Source organism: Gymnoscopelus braueri (genome assembly GCF_963280865.1).
Source record: "Gymnoscopelus braueri genome assembly, chromosome: 19".
NCBI classification, from domain to species: domain Eukaryota; kingdom Metazoa; phylum Chordata; class Actinopteri; order Myctophiformes; family Myctophidae; genus Gymnoscopelus; species Gymnoscopelus braueri.
Window position 1 is genome coordinate 36,361,305 of NC_137621.1, and position 26,861 is coordinate 36,388,165.

At 42.6% G+C, this 26,861-nt stretch overlaps 1 protein-coding gene across 1 annotated transcript in view; it reads left to right on the plus strand.

The window, feature by feature from the left end:
- kcnh5b (potassium voltage-gated channel, subfamily H (eag-related), member 5b) overlaps positions 1-26,545 on the plus strand; it is a gene marked incomplete at both ends in the record, with an annotated part of 154,500 nt that extends 127,955 nt beyond the window's left edge. Inside the window, one exon of the mRNA XM_080414800.1 lies at positions 25,310-26,545. Coding sequence (XP_080270926.1) covers positions 25,310-26,545 — 1,236 coding nt within the window. The remainder of the gene's footprint in view (positions 1-25,309) is intronic.
- Positions 26,546-26,861: the final 316 nt, after the last annotated feature.

The following is a 26,861-nucleotide window of genomic DNA, read 5'->3' on the forward strand; positions in this document are numbered from 1 at the left end:
TGTGCTTTCCAATGCAGTCTCACCATCCTGCAATGATAAGTGATGTAGGCTTCACAATGTGTACCATGGACAGCGTAAGGCTTAGAGAGGAAAAGAGAGAGGAATAAGGTTCTATATTCACTGTTGGGATATTTCAGAAAACCTTTTTACTCTTTCAATTCATCATTGAGTTCTGTTCTGGTTGTGATGTCCGTTTAACCGATTCAATCCGGGAATGCATCTGTGTCATTTTAGATGTCTTTGGCTATTCAAACATACAGTAGCAGATACACATCTGCTATCTGGGCCATTACATTTTTATTTCCAGTGATGTTTCTCCTTGCTTCTGGTCAGACTGAATTAAATACATGCATTTCCTTGTGGGAAATGTAAACTGTCTGATATGTTTGATATTTATGTTTAATAACATTGCAATTTAACAATTTAATTAAAAATGTATGTTAACCACATTAACCCACATTTGGAAAGATTTGTCAATTTTATTTTTTATTACCTTTTCAAAAAATGCGAGAATAACAGATTTACAAACTCCCAACACATCGCGATGCAACGCGTTGTGGGCTAGTAGATCGTCTATTTTCACTATTTGTTGTGTGAAGAAGTCCAGGCTCACTTTGCGGTTGGATATGAGCCTGAGGGAGCCAGGTGACTGGCTTTAAATGCATTCAGAATAGATTAGATTAGATTGCACTTTATTGATCCCACAGGGGGAAATGCAGTCATTACAGCAGCCAGGACACACAAACTATGCATTTATGAAGATGCAAAAAAGGAAGTCTAAGTGTCTGTTGTTATACTGTAGGCTATGTATCTATTCACTGTGCACTGTGCCACCAGAACAAATGATTGTACTTTACACTTGGAAATTAAAGCAATACAAATTCAGTTCTACTACTAGCAACCCTCAGGCCGATGCAAACCACAGACAGAGACATACATAAACACATCTACATTCATATGAGGGACAAAATACAACTGTAACAAATGGATTTCAAGATTCAGTTAGTTGTCACCATTTCAATGAGACAATGATTGGACAATACAAAAACAAGATACTGGGTGCTCACGGTTATGAAGTAGTAAACTTCATAGTAAAGTGTCTAGTCCAAGGGAGTGCAAGGTGCTCACAAAGTCAATTTTGTAGACAATAAAGAAAAGGAGAAGCCTGCAGCTTACATCAGCACACTAGAATTGAGTCAAGGATATACTGTACTTAAAATGCCTTAGTTGGTTTAGGGGCATGAAGTTATATTAAATTAGCCATATACAGTAAGGAGAACACTGGCCAGTTTTGACCCGTATGGGTTTAACTCAGGTCGTGGCTTGAGAGAATAGTAAACCAGAGTTCATTCTTCATACTGTATACACAGATAGTGGCAAAAGGGGCCTAATTACACCAACATATCATGTATGGAAAAGTTACTAGTCACTGTGAGGATTAAAAATTATCATACAAATTCAATTAATTGTAATTTGTTTCGTTCAGGGTAGAACGAAACAATACAATGCAAATACGCAAGAGCATAACCATTAATCATCTTAAGGGCGACCCTCCTCCTTTTTGCAGAGTTGCTAAATCCAAAAATAGAAGGCAAGCCGCACTGCCTGTAGTCTGTTGATGGCTGTGATTTTTAGGATAGCTTGTGTTACTGGGAGGGGTACTGGTCTAAATGGAACAGACTGGAGAGCTGAGGGCTTTTACCAGCTTTCTGTTGGATTATTTATGTGACCGACACAGGATGGCTGGGTAGAATGTGTACAGTACAGTATGTGTGAGTACGGGTGTTTGTGCGCACGAGTGTGCGTGCGTGCGTGCGTGCGTGCGTGCGTGCGTGCGTGCGTGCGTGCGTGCGTGCGTGTGTGTGTGTGTGTGTGTATGTATGTAAGTATGTGTTTGTGTGTGCTTATTTAAGTGGATGGGGAGAGTGCTGCGTGCGAGTTTGTGTGTCTGCCTGTTTTAGTTCTAGGTAATAATCTTTAGTGCATTCAAGCAAATGCAAAAGACGGGGCAGGTGTGAGTCTGAGGCGTGTGTGTGTGTGTGTGTGTGTGTGTGTGTGTGTGTGTGTGTGTGTGTGTGTGTGTGTGTGTGTGTGTGTGTGTGTGTGTGTGTGTGTGTGTGTGTGTGTGTGTGTGTGTGTGTGTGTGTGTGTGTGTGTTTAGAGGTGTAGTGTACTCTACCTCAGTAAACTTTGCATGCAGGCAAAAGTCATGTCATTTTGAATGCACACCTAGAGAGAGAAAATGTAATGGTTTCTGTATAGGGGCAGGCGTGCAGGGGATACGTGCGTAGAGTATATTAGTCCACATGTTCACTCACAGCCTGGATAATGTTATCTCAGTCGCTTGAATGTAACAAAGAAGGCTGTTATTTTTAATTACAGCCTTGACCATCAAATAACTCTGGGGACTGGGTTTCCCAAACACATGAGCCGCTTCTCTCCCGAGTAGAGAAATACATATAATTTTGGGGGTCCTTCACATGGAAAAGTTGGAGCACCACTGATATAGCAATATACTGTTAGGATTTAGAAAACATTTTTGTCTCCGCCAGGCCGAAAGGCATGGCGAGAGAGTATGTTTCGCCCCTGTCCGTCCGTTCCGTCCGTCCGTCGTGTGTGTGTCCGTGTGTCCGTCCTGTCTGTGTGTTAGCAGCTAATCTCTGGCACCGTTGGCCCGGTCGCTGCAAAACTGTGCACACACACTCCCTGGATGCCAATTCAGAACCTCTGCCCCACATTTTTCACATGGGCCTGTTATAGCGCCACCTGGAGGCCGATGTGTGCAAAACACATTTTTTCCCCATTACTCCTATAGCTTTAATTAAACGTCATGCAAATCGGTACACAGTATCTCTATAGTCATGTGATCAACCCGGATCTGTTCAATTTCCCATATTCCATCCTCATTGGCTAAGGTTGGCTTCCAAAGTTTGCAGGATTGGTTAGTTTTGAACAAACTGCCTCAAATCATGAACGCAGCTTGCCATTTCCATAAAATTGCACACGCACATTCCCACTAGGCCGAGGAAGAAATGCCACTTAAAACTTTTCAAATCAGCCTCATGGTGGCGCTATAACAGGCCAATTTGCATTTTTAACTATAACTGCACCGATCTGCGTGAAACTTTGCACGCATACTCTCTAGAGGCCAAGGAAAAACATCTGCACTGCATTTTTCACATCTGCTTTTTACAGCGCCACCAGGAGGCCGACTTATGTCAGTAACATTTTTGGATATTAATCGTTCAGATTTTAACCAAACATCACGCAAATCGGTACACAGTATCTCTATAGTCAATGTGATCAAGACGCATCTGTCCGATATTTCATATTCCATCCTGATTGGCTAAGGTTGGCTTCCAAAATTTGCAGGATTGGTCAGTTTTGAACAAAATGTCTCAAATCATGAAAGCAGCTTGCGATTTCCGTGAAAATTTGCACGCACATTCCCACTAGGCCGCGGAAGAAATGCCACCCTTTTCACATTGCCCTGTTATAGTGCCACCAGCAGGTCTACTTTAGCAAAACACATTTTTGCAACAAAATGCCTCAAATCATGAATGCACGCACATTCCCACTAGGCCGAGAAAGAAATGCCACCCTTTTCACATTGGCCTATTATAGCGCCACCAGGAGGCCACAATAACCTACCTGACCTGGCGGAGACCTGTGCTCCGAGGAGCACTTTTTCTAGTTAGATATGTATTTGGCCGCGGACCCCCCATCTCAAACTGTTTTGTTCTAGGGACCCCCCAGAAGCAAAGATTTGAGTTACAAATGTTCGCTTTAAAAATATATAAATATTCAAAGATTTGCACAAATATTCACGATTTTTCATAAATAGCAGATCTACAAGTTCATAGTGTGGCACTCGTTGCCGTGCTATTAGCTTGTATATCTGCTATTTTTGAATAGCCAAAGACATCTAAAATGACACAGATGCGTTCCCGGTTTGAATGGGTTAAACGGACATCACAACCAGAACAGAACTCAATGATGAAATCAAAGAGTAAAAATGTTTTCTGAAATATCCCAACAGTGAATATAGACCTTATTTCCTCTCTCTTTTCCTCTCTAAGCCTTACGCTGTCCATGGTGCTGAATGGTGCATGTCAGACAGAAGGTCAATTATTGATTTACACATTGTGAAGCCTACAGAATCATCGTAGAATGGAAAGCTTAAGTTGTCTGAAGTGTTTAGCGTTAAAACTTGCAAATCTATAAATAATTGAGACATTAAAGTGAATGATTTCAGTTTCACGCCAGTTGTGTTATTTACAAGATGGTATGGCAGCCACTGAATGTTTGTATACATGTCTTGGGAAATTCTAGTTGAAGATGTTTGAATGATTATGCAATTTGTCATGTGACAATGTTTGAGCTTTTCTGCTCTATCTGTACTCTCGCATAACCAAACAATCAGAGATCTCTGCGTACTGATACGTGTGGTGACATCTAAATTCAGTGAGTGGGCTAAAACTTGCAAACAGCATAAAAAAAAACCATTGAAATACTTTAGAGAAGAGCTTCATATATGGATGGTATCACGATCGGTTTTCAAAGCATTGGCTGTAGGTTTGTTAGTGCTGTTTTTCTCAATCGTTCAAGCCCATATATTGAATTTAGGTGTCCCCAGATGTATCCGTAGGTGGAGATGTCTACTGTATCTATAACCTATAGTATTTCGGTAACAAGTGTTTCTTAGCCATATATATTGATGCTGTCACGTGACCTTGTAAAATGGTGGAAATCTAGTTTAGTTGAAATGGGCATGGTCTATTTAGAGTACAGCATAGTTATCAATTATTATTACAGTGGATCTAGACTAAGTAGACTAAGACCTTATTTTGTAGCAGGCTTCCACGTTTAAAAATAGAACATAGCTGAGGGGCTAACTGGCATAACGTAAAATAAGGGCTAAATAACAGCTCTCGGAGCAAGAATCTGAGGCAGATGACCGAAGGCCATGAAACCCATCTCAGTGTTACACACATGAGCACAGTGATGAGCAGAACAGAGCTCCAAATATCTCTTATCCCTGTAAAGCCTGAACTATGAAGGAAAGTTCCAAAATTTTGGAAAGGGACACTTTATTGGGTCTTAAAACATTTGTAATTTTGTATTATTTTTTTTAACATTCCTTTGTATCCTTTATTTGTTGTATCATATTTGATACAAGGGGTATTACAAGGGGTATTTCAAGTCGGTTTTAACAACTTTAACATTTCTTTTAGACCTGTAGTATCAAATATGATACAAGCACTTTGACATCGTAAAGGACTATAGACCTGTAGTATCGAATATGATACAAACACTTTGACATCGTAAAAAACAAACTCAAATGCTAAATTTTTAGAGCTCATAAGTGCATTCAAGTTATCAAACACTTATTTCAAAATATTAGTAAAGATATACTAGGAAAACTTACCAGAACTGCTTACAAAATAATTGTTTGTAGTAGTGCATCAACCTCTCCTGTTTAGTTGATGGCAGCCATTTTGGGTCAGACCACCTGAGGCTCTGTAACTACCTGCAGTGCAAATGGTATGGTCCAGGGGGAAGTGGGGATGTGTCAGATATGATACAACAGGTTCTTGGTCCAAGTATTGATTACACTGATTTATTCAAAAATAATTAGTTGTGTGTATCATATATGATACGTTTGGCGTTATAGGGTTATAGGAGTTTTAAAATAACAGTTCAACTGAGAGACTAAGCATGCCTGACATTCCTCACATTTCTCACCTATTAACCCATTTGGCTCTGCCCCAATCAGATCATTTGAGCTCATTGACCTTTTTTTGACCGCCCTCCTTTTTACATCGACTGCAGTAGAGAGCAGGTTTCCTCCTGTGCTGTGATACGATCACTATGATCAGACAATGCAGTCTCCATGCCCGTCAGCGTCTCGGCGTGGGATGCTGTATACTCAGAGCTGATACTTTTTCCTTTTTATATTTTCCTTCTTCGTGTGTGACAGCTGTCACACACATTCTTTCTCGCACCGGTAAACACAAACAAACTACACACATACGCTCCACTGGTACGCATACAAGAGCTTTTTACAGCAAATCTTTTACACCAACAATGTTTTTAAGAAGCATTTTGTTGATAGAACATACTGTAAGTACCATCATGACGCACTGCGATGAAGGTGCCAGTAAAGTGACACTTTTCATTCACACTCGCGTGCTGGGATATCTACTGTATGCAGGTATTCTAGAAATTTGAAATCAATACACGTCCCCACAGGACGCCTACATTAAAACATACCAGTAAATTGAAGAGCTACTGTCACTCATTGACATCCGTCAGTCTCGGGAGACTATGGAGTTGTGCTCTGGATGGTGATTCAGTTGCTTTTGGTGCCATGTCGGGTGTGGCTGAATAGACCAATGCAGGATTTTGCATTCCCTTCCGCACTGAACACAGGTAAAGATTGATGCTGGTCTGTCTGTCTGGCTTCGGGGCTCATTCTATTGCCTCAGTCTCTTCGCCACGGACTGCTGGCCAAGCGTCTCTTCGAACTCGGAGAGGCCATCCTGTATGGTCTGTCTACAAGCAGTTGGATCTGAGGCTGAAGTTTCCCAGGTGTTTAGGCCAACACTCTGGGCCTTCAGGTCTCTCTTGTAGCGCAGTTGAGGTCTGCCTATAGGACGTTTCCCCAGAACTAATTCTCCATAGAGGAGATCCCTGGGGATCCGTCCATCATCCTTCCGCAGTACGTGACTGAGCCGTGCGTGAATGCAAGCGTCTCTGTTTCAGAGTGGTGAACATGCTGGGGATCCCAGAACTCTCCAGGACTGTGTGTGTGCGCAAAAAAAAAAAGTTTTTAGTTAACTTGATGTCCTGCTGTGCTGTGATCATCTGCGTGTTTTGCCATGATTTCTCAAATGATTTGAATTCATGTGACTGTACAGTAACAATGCTTGTAAGCCATTGACTTAAGCATGCAGGCATGTTAATGTGTTTGTTATTAAATTATGTCGATCTCAATCTCTGATGGGTTATTTGGAACCATAACGCAAGTTACAGTACGCTACTGTATCCTCATCACACGTATTGAAAATGTACTGTTTTTTATTACAAATGTCTGGTAAACTGTAAACATGCCAGACTATTTATAAATATGCACAGTATACACACACACACACACACACACACACACACACACACACACACACACACACACACACACACACACACCCAAGGCCCTACGTTCAACATATTAGAAATAATAATGTTGAAAGATTTTAATATGACTCCCTCCGCCTTCTATCCCTTTTCTGTTGATAATACATAAAACCTTCATTAGAATTGTTATATTGTCACAAGTACTGCTGAGGAGCTCTCTGTGTATTAATAATAAATAGGGGAGGCTACATTAGGTGCATGGAAGAGTGTCTGAGAGATGAGGGGAAACATGGAGATACGTGCGTGCATAATTTTGCCAGCGCACACATGTGAGAAACACAGCAGACGTGTATGGATTTTAGAAATATGTTGTAAAAGGGGACAGAAATAAGTGTGTGTGCGCCCGCACACACCTGTGTGTCTGTCCAACTGTGTGAGCAGTGAAGCGTATCTAACCCCTATACAGTGGGGTGTGTGTGAACATGCATGTCTTTTTTTTACAAACTTGTACAGTATATGAGCAAGTTTACATGTATGATTCCGAGGGGGGTGTGTGTGTGTGTGTGTGTGTGTGTGTGTGTGTGTGTGTGTGTGTGCTCACCCACAACACACACACACTCCCTTGCCTTGTTTACTGTGAGGATGTGCGACTGTGTAGAGAAGTACGAAGCCGAGTGAGGTTAGAGAACAAGTCAACCATAACACACAGTCTCATTTTCCTCTCCTCTCCCGTCTGGTAATAAATAATAAATCGTTGAACTGAAGAGCAGAATGTGACCCACTTCTCCCGCTTTGTCTCCAGAGTAGAAGTTTGAATTGCATCAAGAGAAACATGAAGGCTGCTCTCTGCAGATTCCATTCACAGAGACGAGAAGAACTAACATGTGGAGCCGGAGTGGCTGGGCTGGTTTGTGTGCCTGTCCGCTACCATGACGATCACGCATGGTTCAAGTCCCTCACGGCTGTGAGACAACTGCTCACTCATCAGTCAACATGAATAAGACATAAAACTTGACTGACTGGGGGAATGAATCCATTAACTGTCCGCTCACGTTTTAACAATGCTCTTGAGTGAGATTAGCTAGTTACTGTGTACACGCGTGCATGCGTGCGTGCATGCGTGCGTGCGTGTTTTGTGCACAAGTGCATAATAAGGTTTTGTGTGTCTGTGTTTTAGTGTCTATGCACAGTGTCTATACTGTATGTGTATACATGTCTGGGTGTGTGCATCCCTATTTGCGCACATGGCCGTTCTTGCGCACCTTACTGTTTGTAACAGGTGTGTGTGTACTGTATGTGTGTGTGTGTGTGTGTGTGTGTGTGTGTGTGTGTGTGTGTGTGGATTTCTTGCCACAAATGAGAAAAACTACTTGCTCTAAAATTGGCAGCGGGGAACACAACTGTGAGCTCATAATTCTCGTTAAGCTTTTCTCTGTGGTTTTCCAGTGTGTGTGGTTATTATGACTTACTGTATGTTATCACAGATAGTATCACTGTGCACAGTTAAGATCAGCTACAGTACTCTGAAATTATTAATGATACGATAAACGGTTTGTGGCATTCTGTGAAAAATTGTTTAATGTATGTTTGTCTATGTGCATGCGTCCAAGTTTATATTTATGTGTACTGTATACAGTAGGTGTGAATGTGTGTGTGCATCTCTGCGTGTATTTGTTAAACATGTGTGTGTTTGTGTGTGTGTGTGTGTGTGTGTGTGTGCTTGTATTACTATACTTACTTGTGTACAAATGTCCCCACAAGTATAGTAGATTTGAAGAAATAGACATTATGACAATTTCCTTGAGAAATCGTTGTTATAAGGTTATAACGGATTTTTTTGTGTTCGGCTTACAATTAGGAAAATATTCAGAATAGGCATTTAGGGGTTAGGTTTAGGGGTTGGAGTTGCGTTGCGCGGTCGCAGGGTGACGCATTGTGAGCTTGCACTGTACCACTATTGTGTGCGACACTAGCGCACAACTGAGTATAACTCAGGCTTTATGGTTATGGTTAAAAGTTTTGATGTCTTCACAAGTATAGTAATATAAATGTGTGCATGTGTGTAGGAGGAGTGATGACAGCTAGTAATACCTGGGGACCCAGGATGTGTCATGCACTCGCCCACAGAGAGCGTCCGCTGAGTGGGAGAGAGCGCCGGGGCCTCTCCCCCAGGTGCTCCCTGTCTCTGGAGCTCGGTTGTTGTGATGTGCCAAGGGAACGCGAGACAGATAGTAGAAAAGGAAGACGAGTTAAGCCTGATTTCTTCTTAAAATAGCCGATATGCAAGCCCACAACGCATCACACTGCAACATGTTGTAAGCTTGTAAATCTATTTAGTATTTATAAACTGTGTGTGTGTGTGTGTGTGTGTGTGTGTGTGTGTGTGTGTGTGTGTGTGTGTGTGTGTGTGTGTGTGTGTGTGTGTGTGTGCCTGTTTGTGATGGTGTATGGCTTCTGTGTGTGGTTTATGATTATGTACAGTATGAGTGTGTAAGAGAGACTCACACTACCACATATCTTCAAACCAAATTAATTAATCTGTAAAATACCTCTGAAGCCTCCACAGTTCTCTGCAGTTTCACATCTTCAACCGGCATTGTCTATTTTTAGAAGTGCAGACCCTTTAGAATGATAGCGCAGCTCAAGTAGAAACCCTCTACTACAGCACTCTCTCTCTCCTTCTCTCTCTGCCTCCCCCCACCCCATCACAGCCAATTCCCTACGCAATATATATGTGATTTAATTTTTCCTCACTCTCAATCAATAGTGTGTGAATCCTGTGTGTGTGTGTTTGCATACGTGTGCCTGGGGTCCAGTTAGGCAGCTTTATTCATTCTCTGTGATTGCGTGTGAGCGTTGCCAACGCAGGGCCTATCCATCAGCTAGCCTGAGGGGGCGCAGGAAGCGAGCTCACAGAGCGCTATAACTCAACCACCAGAGAGAGAATGCAATCAAGTGCGGGATCGAGCCCTCTTACGCAATACGCATCGCGCACGCACGTCACGTACACTCATGGAGGCATGTAGATATTATGGCTCCCTTTGCGAACAGATTAAGCTGACTCACACACAGACTCACAAACACACACAGCAAATCCTCAGTGATACAGTGTAATATTTTCATCAATCTCGATTACCTTACAGTAAAATTCGAACCTTATAGTTCCATTCATGGATTTTGCTTCGCAGCATCCATGATTAAGTCTTCCTAATTTCCCTCATCTGTTTCCCAGGTATTATGCGATTAACCAGATCGTGCTCCTGCTACGCAAACTTCCTCTCATTACTATCATTACCTTTTGGAATAACACAGCTAATGTGTGGGAAATGGCGGAGCATTTCCACTGCAGTTATATCATGTTCTATTACTCTGAGTGCTTTCTGCATAATTTATAATGTTTGAAGGGCCCACTGGTTGCCAGCTGTGGTATTGGAGTGTCTGTGTAAGTTTCAGCTGTGCTGACTTGGCTTTGGCCACCGCCACTGGCAATTAGATTAATTGTTATACATCAGCACCTGCAGACAATGTGATAAAATTAACACAGCTTTTGATTCTCTGTTTTGTGGTGGTAATGAGTCTGGAGGTTGAGGCGAGCGCATGCACCTGGATTTCATTACCGTGACGGCAAAACGCGGCCGCTTGAATCGACTGGCCTCACGTGACAGAGCCTTGAGGCCCCACTCACACATAGACGTGCGTCAACGTGCCGGATACGTGGGGGCTGACGGGGGGGCGCGTCCGATTTCAATTAATGTCCAATGGAAGTCAAGTGGTTTTCAAGCGTGCGACGTGCCGCGAGGGAGTGGGAAGGGGAGAGGGGGGAAATGAATGGGTGTGTATGGGTAAAACGCATGCTGCACTCGACTGTGTGAGTCCGGCCTCAGACTTAACCACGGGATCAGAGGGATTTGTCACTCCCCCAAAAATGGAAAAATATACTTCGTTGTGCACAGCGTGGTGAACTGAAATTAGCATATCTATATGAGCTTGTAGATCAACTATTTTTGCCGCTCAACTAAGCCCTTAATTAAATAGGGCTTAATTGGTTGATGTATGTTTTTTAATAATAATCTAAATCTACAAAGTAACTTGTAACTTTTCAAATAAATGTAGATGGAGTTAAAAGTACTATTTTACCTTAGATGTAGTGTAGAGTGTAGAAGTAGCATATAAAAGTATTGAAAAATGGACATACTCAAGTAAAGTACAAGTACCTAAAAACTGTACTAAAGTACAGTACTTGAGTAAATGTACTTAGTTACGTTACACCACTGTATGAACGTAGATGGTTCTTTGACCGTGATGCAACCCTCAACAAATAGTCTGGGTTGTGTCCACACAGCCAGCAGGATGGAGTGGATCATTCTTGGACTTGGAAGGTGGGTGGAGGTGAAATCAAGCCTGTGGAGTTGAGTAAGGTTATAAAATACAAGATGCAAAAGGTTTACAAAGGCACACACATCCAAAGAATAACATCCTAGATGCTGGGTAGAAGAACACTTTAGAAAAGAATAATAGAATCCGTATTATCCATGCTCCCATGGATAATTTATTATTTTACGGTGACATTTTCAGTGTCTAGCTCTTCCTCAAACTGTCTGATGAATCTGTGTGATAAAAATCTTATTTCATCATCTTTGTTGGTAAAATAATAAATTATACATGGCAGCAGGATCCAGTGTGCAACTGTGTTTCTCAATTGGGGTACAGGTATCCCTTTGAGTACGCAGAGGTATGAATATGAGAGAAATTATTTATGTTTGTTATAATTTAGTTATGTCTAACGATAAAACCTTGACCAACTGTGAGCCTGCTTATCTGTAAAGTGTTATACAAATTACAACAAAACCTTGACCTGCACAACTGTTACTGAATGGAAGTCAGCACATTTTTGAAAAACTTGACTTGAAAGTTATGGCTGCATTTTAAAATAAATCTGCTCAGGCTGAACCTATTGCAACTATTTCACTCAATTTCTTATTTTTAATATTACTTCACAAGGCGTGTTATTATGAATTCAAATCATGCTAGTTATGGTTTTCTTTTGCAGTTTTCTTGGCAAAATGTTGAAGGGGTATTCAGAAATCAGGGAAAGAGGGTACAGAAGCCAACAAAGTTTGAGAACCACTTCTATACCACCTGATTTATGATGGTCCAGGTCCTGATAGGATGACAGAACATGTGGAGGCAATGTGGTTCTCCTGCTGTGGGACACAGGTGTGTTTGATAGTGGTGGACAAAGTACTGCCCAGTAGGTCTACTAGTCAAAGTGTAGAAGATACTCCTGGTCAAATATTACTCAACTACAAGTGAAAGTTTCTCAGTCAAATGTGTACTCGAGTTAAGGTGCTGGAGTACTGGAGTGCTTTTAAAAATACTATAAGTACTTATAAGTACAAATTACAAAACTTTCTTTTTCTTATATAAATGCATTGCTGTATTGAAATTTTGACATTTTCAAAAACAATGCAAACAACATTGCATCGCATAGTGATGCGTTATGAGCTTGTAGGTTTAACTAATTACTATTCTTCTGTGTTCTATTTAATATTTTGGGGGATCAGCTCAGAAGGAACGAGAAATTAGATAAATGAATAATTTTAAATGCAGTGGAATTTGATGTGGTGATAGTAGCACATATCAACAATCCACTAAAACAAAATTAGGTACTCATGAGCAAGACATTTTAATTTCCCCCAACTGCAGTTCCTGTGAAACAGCTCATTAGTATTTATTTCTTATAAGGTTAATACTGACTCACTCATCATAATTCAAACTGAATAACGCAATCATTTCAGTGCTTTCTCTACGGACATTTTCTCCCGTTTGGGCTGGCAGTCCAGCCCCGCACCACACCGCACCTTTTGCCTTCGCAAAGCCTTGCATGGCCCAGCACTCAAAATATCTCCGGTATCCGTAGCACAATAGTACCCCCTCTCAAATCCACAGGTATGCGTAGCAGACTATGGTCATTGACACTCCTTTGCAATGTAAGTACATAGGTGGAGATCATTGCTTCTTACCTAACAATGTAATATAGACAATTAAGTGGCCAATTGTCCTGTATACAAATGCAAATCACCTTTGCAGGAGTACTCCAGCTATCGGTAAGAACCAAACTGGACCCTTACAGGTCTGTAAACTGTAAAAATGGAACCAAATGGATGTTGTTAATAAAACTGTTTATAAACAAAAATCACACCCAGTGTGAAGTGGGCGGTGTCTTGCTAGCTAATCACAATACTGAATGGAGTCAACCAATCCACCCACAATGTGTGATTCACTTAAAAAAACCCATAAATGTGTTTTTTTTAAGTGCATAGTCCTATTTATAGGGCTATGCACATGTGTCATGTTTCACTAGCCAATCACAGTCCTGAATAGACTGTGATTGGCCAATCACGGTGCAGGGTTAGGGGGGTACACTGGTGGCCAATCACAGCGCAGGATTGGGGGGTGCAAATATCCAAACCTCACATATAGGGGCGGTTTCACCGCCCAAAAATGAAAACAAATCGCAGCAAAGCCCAGTGCCCAGTGCTAAATACATAATACAAATAAAAATCACCTCAAGCTATATACATGTTCTGAAGTCCTGGGGGAGAGCAAGTACTTTAGTCTACCGAAGCATCATGACCACGGCCAATCAGTAGCAAGCAGCATTACACATCACCGGTTTGGCCCTGTTTGGCCTGCCTCAGACCATTCTGGTGTGGGGCCATAATTGGCACCCTTTTCGGCCCTCTTCGGCCCCGCTGAGCCCACTTTGGCCCAGGTGCTTGTATATGGAAACGACCACAGAAGTAGGCGGTGTGGTGCGGCGCCGGGACTTGCCAGTGGAAACCCTACAAGTACATTCTGGACTATGGGATTGCAGGTCTGCCAGAGGTCCTTGAGGGGGTTCCAGGGGGTCCCCAGGAAAATGTCTTAATACAGCATTACAATCATTTTAACCTCATCCATATTTGATAGGTTGGCTACTCAAAAATAGCAGATATACAAGCTCACAGCTTCAGCAGATGTACAAGCTCGCAGCCTGTACTGCTATTTTTGAAAATATTTTCAAAATCGTGAAAGTGTTTGAAAATGTTGAATAATTTAGATTTTTTTAACATAAATATTCCCTTATGGGGGTCCATGGCACAAAACCTTTTCAGATGGGGAACATTTTGGGGGTCGTAGGCACTTTGAGAACTACTGCCTTAAGGGACCCGTAAGGGTCCATTTGGTTCCATTTGTAAAAAAATAAATAATATGTTTTGAGTTTTTTCCCCCTGAAAATAGCAGAACTGCAAACTCGGCTACTCTCATTGTGCAACACCATCATAGTTACAGACTCGTAAAGGTCCATTTGGTTCCTAACTATCAATCATTTAGCTGAGGACCCCCTGGCATCCCCTCAAGGATCCCTGGGGTCCCCAGACACCACTTTGAGAACTTGACTGACGTAGACTGCACCGAGTCCATTCATTGTGTTTCTATGCCATATATTGTATGCATGTGTCTCTAACTGTGACCTGTTATGCAAGTAAGTCATGATGCACCTTGCTAACAAGCCACTTTGTCATTCCTGCTTGCCACACAACATGCCTTCATGCTGCTCTCACATACACACACATGCTCATGCACGCGCACACACACACACACACACACACACACACACACACACACACACACACACACACACACACACACACACACACACACACACACACACACACACACACACACACACACACAGCGGCTATCCAGAGGCTTCCACCAGACATTGGTGATGAATGAGAGACGGTGTCATTTGAAACACCCAGCCTATGTGCATAAGCAAGAATTGATAAGCCATAGAATTGATGTATTTCCCATTTGGCGTTGACAGTGGGAAACAATGCGAGATACAGTAGCAGAGATACTGTATGAGACAGAGTGGCATTAAGTTTAAAAATATGATGCCAAGAGGGGAGAGCGAGTGAGCTTGCGAAAGAGAGAGCAAGATAGAAAGCAGAGCGCAACATATACAGTAGAGAGCAGAGAGCAAGAGAGGGGGCAGAGAGCCAGAGAGCAAGATAAAGAGAAGATGGAGAGAGAGAGAAAGAGACAAATGTAAAGCGATGGAGGGAGGACGAGACTAGACAATACGAGGGAGAGAGGAATGAGTGGGTGAGGAGGAGAGAGTGGCAGTGAGTGCAGGAGGAGAGAGGCACGGAGACGAGATGAGCCCGATTCATACTTTGTCGTAAGAAAATAGCCGACCAACAAGTTCACAACGGGTCACGGACGCGATGCGTTGTGAGTTTGTAGGTCTGCTATTTTTGGTGTGTGACACTGTCGTGTGTTGAGGCATATATTGGGCTATAGACGGATCTGAGGCAGAGTTAATCATGCTCACAGCACTAGGCAGTAGATTACTCCAGGGCATCGTTTGATATTGAGTTTGGTAGATAAAGCAACCAGCATCCTCCATTCTACCCCCTCTCTGCAGAGTGAAATTACTTCCAACCTGGCATCCCTATTTTGGTCATGTGTTATTATGGGTGACTTTTTTTATTTTGTTCAAACATTGACTTTTCCCCCCCTAAAAATAGCAGATCTACAAGCTCGGCTACTGTCATTGTGCAACACCATCATAAGACAAAGTATAGCACAAAGTGTTTAGTTTGACTCTTGAGAGTGGGCACATTTTTACACACAGAGTTAAATGAACACTAGATTTTACATTGAGTTAGCATCTCTCTCTCTCTCTCTCCCTCTTTGTCCCCGGCTCTCTGCTCACATTATATACGTATACATTATTATAGGCTACTGTGATCTGCATCTTGCTGAAGCCAGAGAATAAAAGCTGTGCTGAAAATGAAGACATTAATTAGATGAAACATCTCCTTCCCTTTGAAATCCTGATGAAGTCATGATACTTTTCCTTCTGCTCCGCCAGCAAAACCGGGAGGAGACGATTAATATTTAAATGTCCCAAATATCCATTGGGGCATTGTATAAACACCACACACTGCGTTTGTGCTGCCGCGACTGCCTATGTTGATGTTTTGGGTTGTCTTAATTCAGTCTGGGTCCTTACAGCACAGGGGACACTTTGATGTGCCGGCACCCAAAAATAGACGCTTGATGTCTCCCCTGATGGTCAGAGTGTCCATGCCTCCACAGCTGTGCTGTGAGGGACTTGAGAGAGGATGAATAAAACATGGCTGTGTACTGTAGGCTGGGGTAATAACAGTATGACATTTTACAGTACGGTATGGTATCTACAAAAACACTGTGGTCAACAGGGGTCATCGATGTTTTTCAGGCCAAAGACCCCTTGGCTGAGTGAGAGATGGAGGGACCCTTACTACATATTGTATAAAATTATGTTGCAGATTAAACCTTTTCATAGATATCTTCGTAGACTTATTTGACAGCACTAGCACCAGTGTTGTGTGAATTCATGTTGTTTGTTGACAGATTATCTACATGCACCGGCATGTAGATCTGCTATTTTCGGTGAATATTCCGACCAGAATAGGGATGCTAGGGTTCAAGTGTGGTCTTGTTAATGTAAAAAACTAAGTTCCTATCACACAAACATTTCACAACCCCCTGTAGTAACTCTGAGGACCCCCTAGTGGTCCCGGACCCCCTGTTGAAGACCCATGGGCTAGGGTAATAACGGTATGACATTTCACTGTACAGGGTATATTGTATCTACCAAAATACTGTGGTATACAATATTTCTTGGTATTAAATATTTTGCTCTTCAAACAAGTACGTTATGATAGAGAAATCAAGCATATAACTGCGGACTGAATTTCCCACGTAGGATCATTAAAGGTCTATCATTCTAAGTCATTTACAAAGCCATTCATTTCTCAGTGAAATCAGCTTTATTGTCACATCACAGGTTTACAGAACGAAAACAGTGGGTGAAATTCGTTTTTGTGCATTGTTCCCATCGTATCGTTATTTCCATAGAAAAAAAGAAAGGGAAGAAGAAGAAGAGGGGGGGAAAGGAGATCAAACAAGAGAGCAAAAAAAACAAAAAACAAACAAGTTATCTACATATTTACACATGATACCTGAGATAAGATATAAAGGTGCGTGAACATAGCAGCAGATGTGTACTGCGTGTGCATGATATACTTATGGACGTTAGTTAAGGTGCGCTGCAAAAACAGCAGTTTGATTTCCCAGAATAGGAAAGTCTTTACATTTTGTCCAAAGTTATTCAAAAGTGACCAAATTTACCTGCATAATAGTGTTACCCAATGGACATTTGAATTGCATATGAAACTATGAAAATAAAGTAAATCCAATATAGCTTCCTCAAAAATAATTTCTCTGAATCGTCTGAATTAATGTCAAGTTTGAGTTGTAGTCAATGGATTGAATGCCAAACCACCAATACGGTCCTTTATTCTCCAGCTGTTCAGTAACCAGAGGTAGAAGGCTGGCTATAGGAATCTGTACCTTTTTTTTATTGACCAGTTTGTCCATTGTTATATTGTACTGCATACATATGTTTAATTTGATGGCATTGGGCACTAATTGAACAAGACAAACAGGATCTCCCATACTATGCCAAGGCACAGACTGTATAATAGACAGTCTGTCTGTAGATTAATCATTACATTGCATGTTTACATATAACCTACTGTAAAACAAAGAAAGATAAATTATGCTAATTTCAAACAGGAACAGCCTGGGCTCCTCATGGCACACAGTGTACAAAAACACAACAGTCACATTTTTACACACTTCTCAAATCGTCATTTGGATTTTTTGTATTTGTTGGGTTTTTATGTGTGTGTCATAAAAACAAAACCTGTAGGCTCATGTGTGAATATTTCATGTGCATTCTTGTCTCTTGGCGAGGGTTGAGTGTCATTTTTGTCGTTTTTATTTGTCGCTTTATTTTTTCATGATATTTTCTTGTTGCGTAATTCCTGCTGGGGCATTCTATTGGAGGTCGGTGCCTTCCTCCTCCCTAGGCTACGTGTGCTAATGCTGTTGCGATAGGCGTTATAGAATCTGCATTTAGAATCCTCTGGTGGAGCATGGGGTGGTCTCACGGGAGGAGGGCACAGGGGTGACATCAGTTTCTGTGTGACGCCATCATGCCTGTTAGTGCAGTCATGTAGAAAAGGGTAAAGTGGGGTGCCCCCTGTGGCCAAAACTGTTAACGCACTGACAATACCAGTGGTGGACAGTACTTGAGTGAAATTATAGTCCTGATCAAATATTAGGCCTACTCAACTACAAGTGAAAATTGCTCAGGTCTAATTTGTACTTGAGTTAAATCACTAGAGTACTTACTTAAGTATTCAAATGTTTTTTTTAAATGATTAAGTATTCAATAGTACAAATGACAAAGTATTAGTAAATCTAGATCTAAAAGCTCACAACACGTCGCATCATAGCACCTTGTGCAAGCTTGTAGATCTACTGTTTTCACTGTATTTTAAATAAAATATGCCTCAAGAATGTTATAAGAGAAAAGGGTGAAGTCTACACATTCTTTGCTCTTAACCACATAAACCCTATATACTTCGTTGACCGTGGTCCCCCAGAGCTCTATACTTGGTGCCTTCTTTTTGTCCCTATACACACCAAATCTCTAAGCTGAAAATAGCCGATCTACAAGAAGCTCTCAATGTGTTGCAGCGCAATGCATTGTGAGCTTGTAGATCTGCTATTTTCGCTGAATGTTCCCCTATTATGACAAGCCCAAAATAGGGATGCTAGTGTTTATGTGGTTAATACACATTTCTTTTATTTCTTTGATCATATTTGAACATGTGGATCAAAATGTAACAAAAGGAGTTATCAGAAAATAACATCATGACAGTTATTTTCCCAAAAAGTGCATTATACTGTTCTTATTACACGGCTTGGTTGAATGCTTGATTCTGATTGGTCAGTCATCGGTCATTATTTCTGGATAATGACCGATGAGCTCTATAACGGACCGCTGTCTAATCAGAGACTCAGAACACCTGCTCATGTCAACCTGCACTGCTTGGTTTTATGCTTTATCCAACATGACAGCCATGTAAACAAACAAACAATGTCATTTACAACTAAACGTTGCTCTCAAGAATGTTTTTGAAAACATTTGAAGTGAGAAATAGACCTAGGCAATAACCGAGAAGTGATTCTATTTGATCCACTACACTTCCTTGTTTATCGTGGCGCAACAACAGGGGAGTACCAAAACGCTCGCCCCAAAACAGTCACCCCGGGGCAAATCCGGCGGTATTACAGGCAAATCGGTGGTAAATACAATGGGGGCAAGTGTGTTTTGGGGTGAGTCTTCCCGTTACCTTATGAAATGCTGTCATTTGTTTTCCGAGGCGAACTTGTCCGCCCAGCCCGATACTGATGGAATACTTTCATTGCCGTAAGCAAGGAAATACTTTTTTTTGTTGTTACTTTTGGGTCAATTTATTTATTTATTTATTAAGTAGCCGTGTAATAAGCGGGATAATGCATGGGGAGGTGGTCATTACTGACCCTTCAGGGTTGACCCTTCAGTCCGGCTTTAAATTTCAATAATGACCACCTCCCCATGCATTATCCCTTGCTTATAGCACGGCTAACTTTCCAAAGTAATTAATGCTTCATCATCGGTTACATTTACATTACAACCAAAACATTATTTATCTTCTGGAATTTGTGTTGGACTTAAGACAAGAAATGTGGATCAAAGTCAAAAGCTTGGGTGGCACCGGGGTGGCTCGCCAAGCCGACATGATGAGCACCTTGCATGACTCAATATAACATCACATTATTTTCAAATTAAATCAACACTGATGCATCTTGGTGAGTCATGGTTCAATTTGTCTTTGCTTCATTACAAAAAATATTTCACAGCAGGCAGCCAGGCATGCACGTGCTGCCCGCGCACACATGCACACTGTTAGCACAGCACTTTTACAAAAACATGATAGATTACATAGATTAAATCATCTTGGCATAACAATGTTTACTTTTAAGGGTTTAATTAAGGGTCAGTGATATGTACAGGAATTCATAATTTACAAAAACCTAATGTATAAACAATTTGTAAGGTGCAGTACTAACATAGCAGAAGTTCTATAGTTTTCCTATATTTTGCCCATGTTTACTCAAAAATATAGCCTGATATCAGACTGAAGACTATAGTGGTCTGTATCCAGGCAATCAAAAATATGGGCTTGATTTCTGAATCTCATAATTTTTTTTTCATTACATAGATCTTAAAACCAGTTCTTTGTTACAGTATTATGTTTAAGGATGGTTATTCTTATTATCAGCCCCACAGCCATACAACTTTAATACGCTATTTATGTATGTTAATACCTTCTTTAAGTTATTAAAATAGTGACTTATTTCTTCAATGTGTCTACTATAAGTGGTACAAAGGACTTAATTTCTCCTTCCCCAAAAATGAATTTTACTATCATACCATCCCCATTGCTTAAAAGTGCTGGAGGGAATTTGAATTGGTATTGTTTAAAAATGATTTTTTTGGCAGTATGTTCATTTACGCAATTTGTACTCGTTCCAATAGAGAGAAAATAATTATGGACCATCTATTTAAATCTTGCCTATTACTTCCGCCAAGAACGTTTGTACCAAGAAAGGATGGCTGTATTTTTATGAAATGTGGTTGGGGATTATGAGTGGGCCAATTTGAAGTGTAATGGCAATCTTTGTGGTGTAATTTTCTTAGCCTCTCAGCAGGTCCCTTTAATAATTCAAGCCCCCCCCCCAAAAAAACAGCCATGATTATAGCCTGATGCAAAAAGTGTAAAAGAATAAAGTAATTAAAGTAGTTAAGTTCTAACCAGCATACTGTAGGTCTGATTGTGGTGGACATGCATATATGCCCGTATATGGACTGGGCATGCCTGATGCCATATGGAGGGGGAGAGGGAGGGGGTGACAACTCGATCGAGGGGGGCCCGGGGGGAGGGAGGGAGAGAGGGTGGGTGGGTGGGAGGGAAGGGGGAGGGAGAGAGGGTGGGAGGGAAGGGGGTGAGGAGGGGAGAGAGGAAGAGAGGGGAGTACTCTAATGGCATTACATGTGCAAACTTGGCATGCGTATAACGCTGTGTCACTGACTCACCGGCACAGCTGATGGAGGATTCCAGAGTGGGAGAAGCTTCAAGGCAGAACTTAGTCATATCTAATCAGTTGTGGAGTAAAATGTGTAGTGATGAGGTATTTTTCATTTGAACAACGCTAAGTGTGCTTCATTATGGTTTGAGCATGGCTGGAGAGCCTATTTCAACCAGTCAAAATGCTTAACCAGAGCATGTGTATCAGAACACGTGTATAGCTATTTTAGATGTGTTAATAGCACATGTTATTTCCCCTATTGCCAGTAAAAGTACCACAGTGTCCAAGTTGACGGGGGAAAGGACCGTAGCGTTCATTTGCCATATGACACAATGGGTCATTAGAAATATGTTTTCTCCACATACTGTATGTCTCGCACTGTAATGCAATGTAGCCTACATTTTACCTGGGGAATCAATGTTCAGGGTGGGCAGACACATGAATGGACACACCTGTGACCTTTCCTCCCCTACCACCATTCCACCCTGTCCGGCACGCGGGGAAAAAAATGTGACAAGGGCTTTGTTGTTGTTATGTCACTGCATTTCAGCAACAACCCCCCTCACGTTGGGTCACAGGTGTGTGCATAATTCAATAGGCACAACAATGGAAACACGTCTTGCTGTGACAATAGAACACTGTCTGATGATTGATGTTTGTGTTGTGTCTTTTTTTCCTGTCAGCCCATCCACTCACTCTTTGATCTGTGGTCTCTGTTGTTTCTCTAAAGCCATGTCACATGAACTTGAGGTATGGGGGCGGGGGGGATCATGCACATTTCTAGATTGTTACGCTTGATTTATACTTTGTTGCGTGCCAGTATCGTCACGTGCTGGAAATTGCCGAACTACAAGCTAACAAAGCGTCTCAGCACTACACCTTGTGAGCTCATGTAGATTTGCTATTAAATGAAGCCTTGCAGTTCATTATTAGCTCATTTGTTTGAGCAAACGATTGTTGTGTGTAAGTCAGTGTTTTGGCTAATTAGGATGCTATAGACAGTAGCGCAAGCATTTCAAAAGGGAAGAGTAATTATCATCGCTCGAGATTAAAGTCAACACTTATTGTGTTTGTACTGTAGGCTATTCAGCTAACAATGACACCCAGGGAAATTTGCTTTAATTTCATACAGTAAATAAATGACTAAAAACAACCTCTCAAAGTTTGAAAAGACATCTGGAAAACAAACTTAACCCAATTTTAACTTAGCCTACATCAGGAAGTTCTCTGTGAAATAACAATAATGTAAGCACATTTGTTCTTGAATAGTTTGTGCAAGTGGCTTTGCAGCCAAAAGGCCATCGGCAGTAGGTTTTTGAACAAACAGATCAGGAAGAACAATAATAATAATCTTCGGAAATCCTAATCCCCCCAAAACACACATTTGTTTATACCCCGATCAAGGGGCTGATACGAGGGTATTAAAATACTGGGGTATTTTTTTAATTAAAATACTGGGGTATTTTAATACCATCTTATGTGTGTTCATGTGTTTTGGCAGCCAAGCTGTTACCGAATATCAGTTCATTTACACGTGCGAGTAACGCCTCGATTATTGCACAGACAGAAGGTTGGAATAATTGGGCCATCACAAATTAGGCCAAGTAAGGAATATCAGTCAGGCCACTCAACTCTGTGCCACGCAGTCAAACCACTCCTCTTGAGGAGCTTTAGAGCGATTGTCTGTGCCAACTGTTGCCTCTGTGCCAAACTTTTTCTCCTGCACGACACTTTTTCACAAGCCCATTTGCCTGAATTGGACCAGAACTCGGAAAGACTATTCAGAATTGTAGAAGTCTCGGCTAAGCTGAGTCTTTTTCTTGGCTCCTCCTGTCTATCTAAATTACTTTCTATCGATCTATCAGTCCTTCTCTATTTGTCCTTGGTCTTTCTTTCTTTCTCTCTAACTTTATCTTTATGTTTATTGCCCTCTCCTTACCTTGTTTCTTCCCACTCCAGAGTCCAGTGTTTAACTGGTAAACAAAAAACAAAAACAAGTAGTGTGACATGACTTAATAGAGCATGACATAACAGAGTATAACATGATGGAGCTTAAAATGACACATGACTTAGCAAAACATGACATAGCAAACATGATGGAGCGTGAAAAATGACATGACAGAGCGTAACGAGATGTAGCATAAAGGTCTTTACACACCGGGGGTGAGAATTTTGCATCAAAGCTATTCATATAGTTGATGCCTCAGTGATGTACGGCGCTGATGCCTTTATCTGTAGTGAAAAATCTGCTTTTTCCGCTTTATCGCCTCATAATATTAGCATTTTTTAAAGTATATACACATACAGTACATTTTTTAGAGCATTTTGAGAGCAGAGCAGAGTGCAAAAACCTTAACACGTAGGCCGTAGGGACATTGTTGCACAAATAATTGTCATTCTTCCTCACAAATAAGTGAGTAAGAATGACAATGCCGTTATCATGATGACAAATACATGAGACAAGATTTTACTTGGCTTCTGGATGCCACTGCAGATGCATGCTGTTTTACCATATTATGGTAAGAGAGGGATCTAAAGTCCCTGAAGTGACCAAAAGCCACTGAAATAAACTCAACAGTACTCCATAATGTAAAGTACTGAGTATAATGTTTTAATATTTAATCCCACTATAAAAAAAAGTCTTTAGCAATTCCTCACAGTCACCACTGATGCGTCACCTCTTTTTGTAGTCTGGCAAAGAGTTTAAAGTTTAATTAGGAGATTTTAAAAATCATACAATGAATGCACCAATGCACAAAGGATATGACAAAACCACCATCACATCAAGTTTACAAATGCCTGTAAATATCAGTGATAACTTGGCATGCCATTTTCATTAAACCAGGCTGAACTTTTCAAAGAGATTTTAATTACTGGCTCACCAGTTCTGCCTCCAGTCTGGCAGAGCGGAGCGGACCAGAGGGTGAGGAGGAGAGATGGCTGACACACACACACACACACACACACACACACACACACACACACACACACACACACACACACACACACACACACACACACACACACACACACACACACACACACACTCACACTCTGTTTCCCCTCCTGTTGAGCTCCTCCTAGAATTCAGAACAAAAGGGAGGTGACATCACTTGGCGTGGATCACAGACCTCTCACAGTGGGTGGGAGAAGGGGTCTGGGTGGGTCTAAGAGGGAAGGAGGAAGAGAATGGATGGATGGATAGATATAGGTAGGTACATGTAGGAGGGAAGCATGGGTGGGGATGATGGATAAATCAACTGATCTATGGTGAGGAGGATGACTTGGTTGGAGGGGGAGGAAAGGATGAAGGGGTGGATAGCTGGAAACAGGTGGGTAGTAAGCAAGGAGACAAAGGTGGAGAGATCGAGGGATGGCTGGATGGAGGGAGGGAGGGTAGATGGATGTCAAGAGGCACAGATGGATGGATAAGCAGGAGGTTATACAGTGGATGGATGCATGGCTGGATGGATGAATAGATAGTTGGAAGGGTTGGAAATGACTCCCTCAATCACTAACTCATTCCAAAAATAACAACAACCCACACCTGACTTGTCAGCTTTCCCCCGAGAACATTATAATTTGACCAAGAATAACACATTCCTGGCTGGCTATGCTGGCTGGATGGGACTTCTGTCATTCCCAATGTAATTAGTGTGTCAGAGGCGCCAGGTGCACAGCACCAGACTCAGGTTGAGTAATAGGATGATCATTTAACAGTGCTCTGTGGGAATCAGCTGCATTTGGCAGCATTTGATTGGGAGTGAAGCGAGAAGATGACATGAGAACATAATTAGAAACATTTGAGACAGATTCTCATGGAGCCAGATTTCCATGACATTAAAACTTACTGTGGTGTCCTTTTTCCTTTCTTTTGTATTTTTTATTATTTCTTGGAAAATCTGTTTCACCAATGATGAATGCATTGCCCTTGGCAACAAAGGCAAGAGAAGGGATTATTATTATTCATATTATTCATAATGAAATGATAAGTGTTCTGATAAGTGATTGCTGTTTTTTTCTTGTGTGTGTGCGCGTGTGTGCGCGTGTGTGCGTGCGTGTGTGCGCGTGCATGTGTTTGTCTTCCCAGATCGTTTTCCGTAAGATCAGCGACGTGAAGAAGGAGGAAGAGGAGCGTCAGCGTGCGAAGAACGAGGTGCAGCTGACCATCCCTCAGGACCACCCCGTCCGCAAGCTCTTCCAAAAGTTCAAACAGCAGAAGGAGAGGGGGGTGACGGCGGCCACCTCCTCCCTCACCTCCACCGCCATCTCCTCCACCCAGCTGGACCTGGAGAAGAACCAGCTGCAGTTCCACCATCACCACCACCAGCACCTCCACCCTAACAGCCTGCAGCTGGGCCACTCCAGCCTGCAGCACTCCCTGCCTCTGAGCCTCAGCAGGTCTCACTCCGGCTCCCTTCAGAACGGCGCTCCGCCCAGCAGCAGCGTGCTGACGGTGTCCCAGGTGACGCCCATGCCGGCCTCCACCCTGGCCTACGCCCGGGTGAGCGAGCCTCCGCCCACCGTCAAGCAGAACAACTGTGACATCATGGAGCTCCAGCCGAGCTCCACCAACGGAGGAGGAGGGGGCGAGCAGCAACCTTCGCTCGCTACGAGGCTCAAAGTGGGGGGCAGCCCCAAGCTGGGCAAGCCTGCGGCCAAGGCAGGCGGGTGGATGCGTCTGAAAAACAACATGGCACCCGCCAACACGGTGACGGCCTCCATGGCAGAGGTTCACAGAGAGGGTCTGAACAACAACAACGTCGTCAAGGCCGTCTCCGTGGAGATACTCTCTGAGGAGGGCAAAGGTCAGGAAGGGCGCGGGGACCTAGAGGAAGGGGGCGTGGCCGGGACCAACCCGCTCCGCAAGACGGACTCGTGCGACAGCGGAATCACCAAGAGTGAACTGCGCATCGACAGGGCGGGGGAGGCTCGCACCCCGGCCGCCGTCACCCCTCTCCTCCACAGCCCTCTCCTCCACAGCCCCCTCCTCCCGGGAGCGGGTGGAGGAGGTGGCGTAGAAGGAGGAGCGGGGTCCCCTTCCTTCTGCCAGATCCCAGAGCAGGCGCTACAAGCCACGCTTAATGAAACGCGGCTGGAGCTCCGAGAGGACATCCAGAGCCTCGGGGGCCGACTGGGGGCCCTGGAGAGCCAGGTGGCCGAGATTATTAAGCTGCTGTCAGACAGGAGGAGGCCTTCCGTGGGGGGTCCCCCCGCCAGCTCGGCCTCCCTCTCTACCACGCCCAAAACCAAAATCAAACGCCAGGACATTTTCACCGTCTCCAGGCCTGTGTCCCCGGACTATGAGAAAGAAGAGGGGCTCTGAGTGGGGACTCTGCCAGTGGTGTAGGGGTGTATAGTCAGCCTACTGCCATACTCTATAGCACATTGTACTACACCTGCTATGACTACTACTGCTACTATCGGACAACATCTACTGTCAGTGGCATTCTCTATACTCCTGCGAATGGTTTGAACTACACCACTGGTCTCAACCCCTCCCTCCAAACTTACAGACTGGCTATATTAAACATTTGCACACAAACGTTTATCTTCAGGTCATATGAGAGTAAGCATTTCTCTATGACTCGAACTGTGTTTATTTTTGTTTGATTTTTGTTTGATTGTACATATCTCTTTAT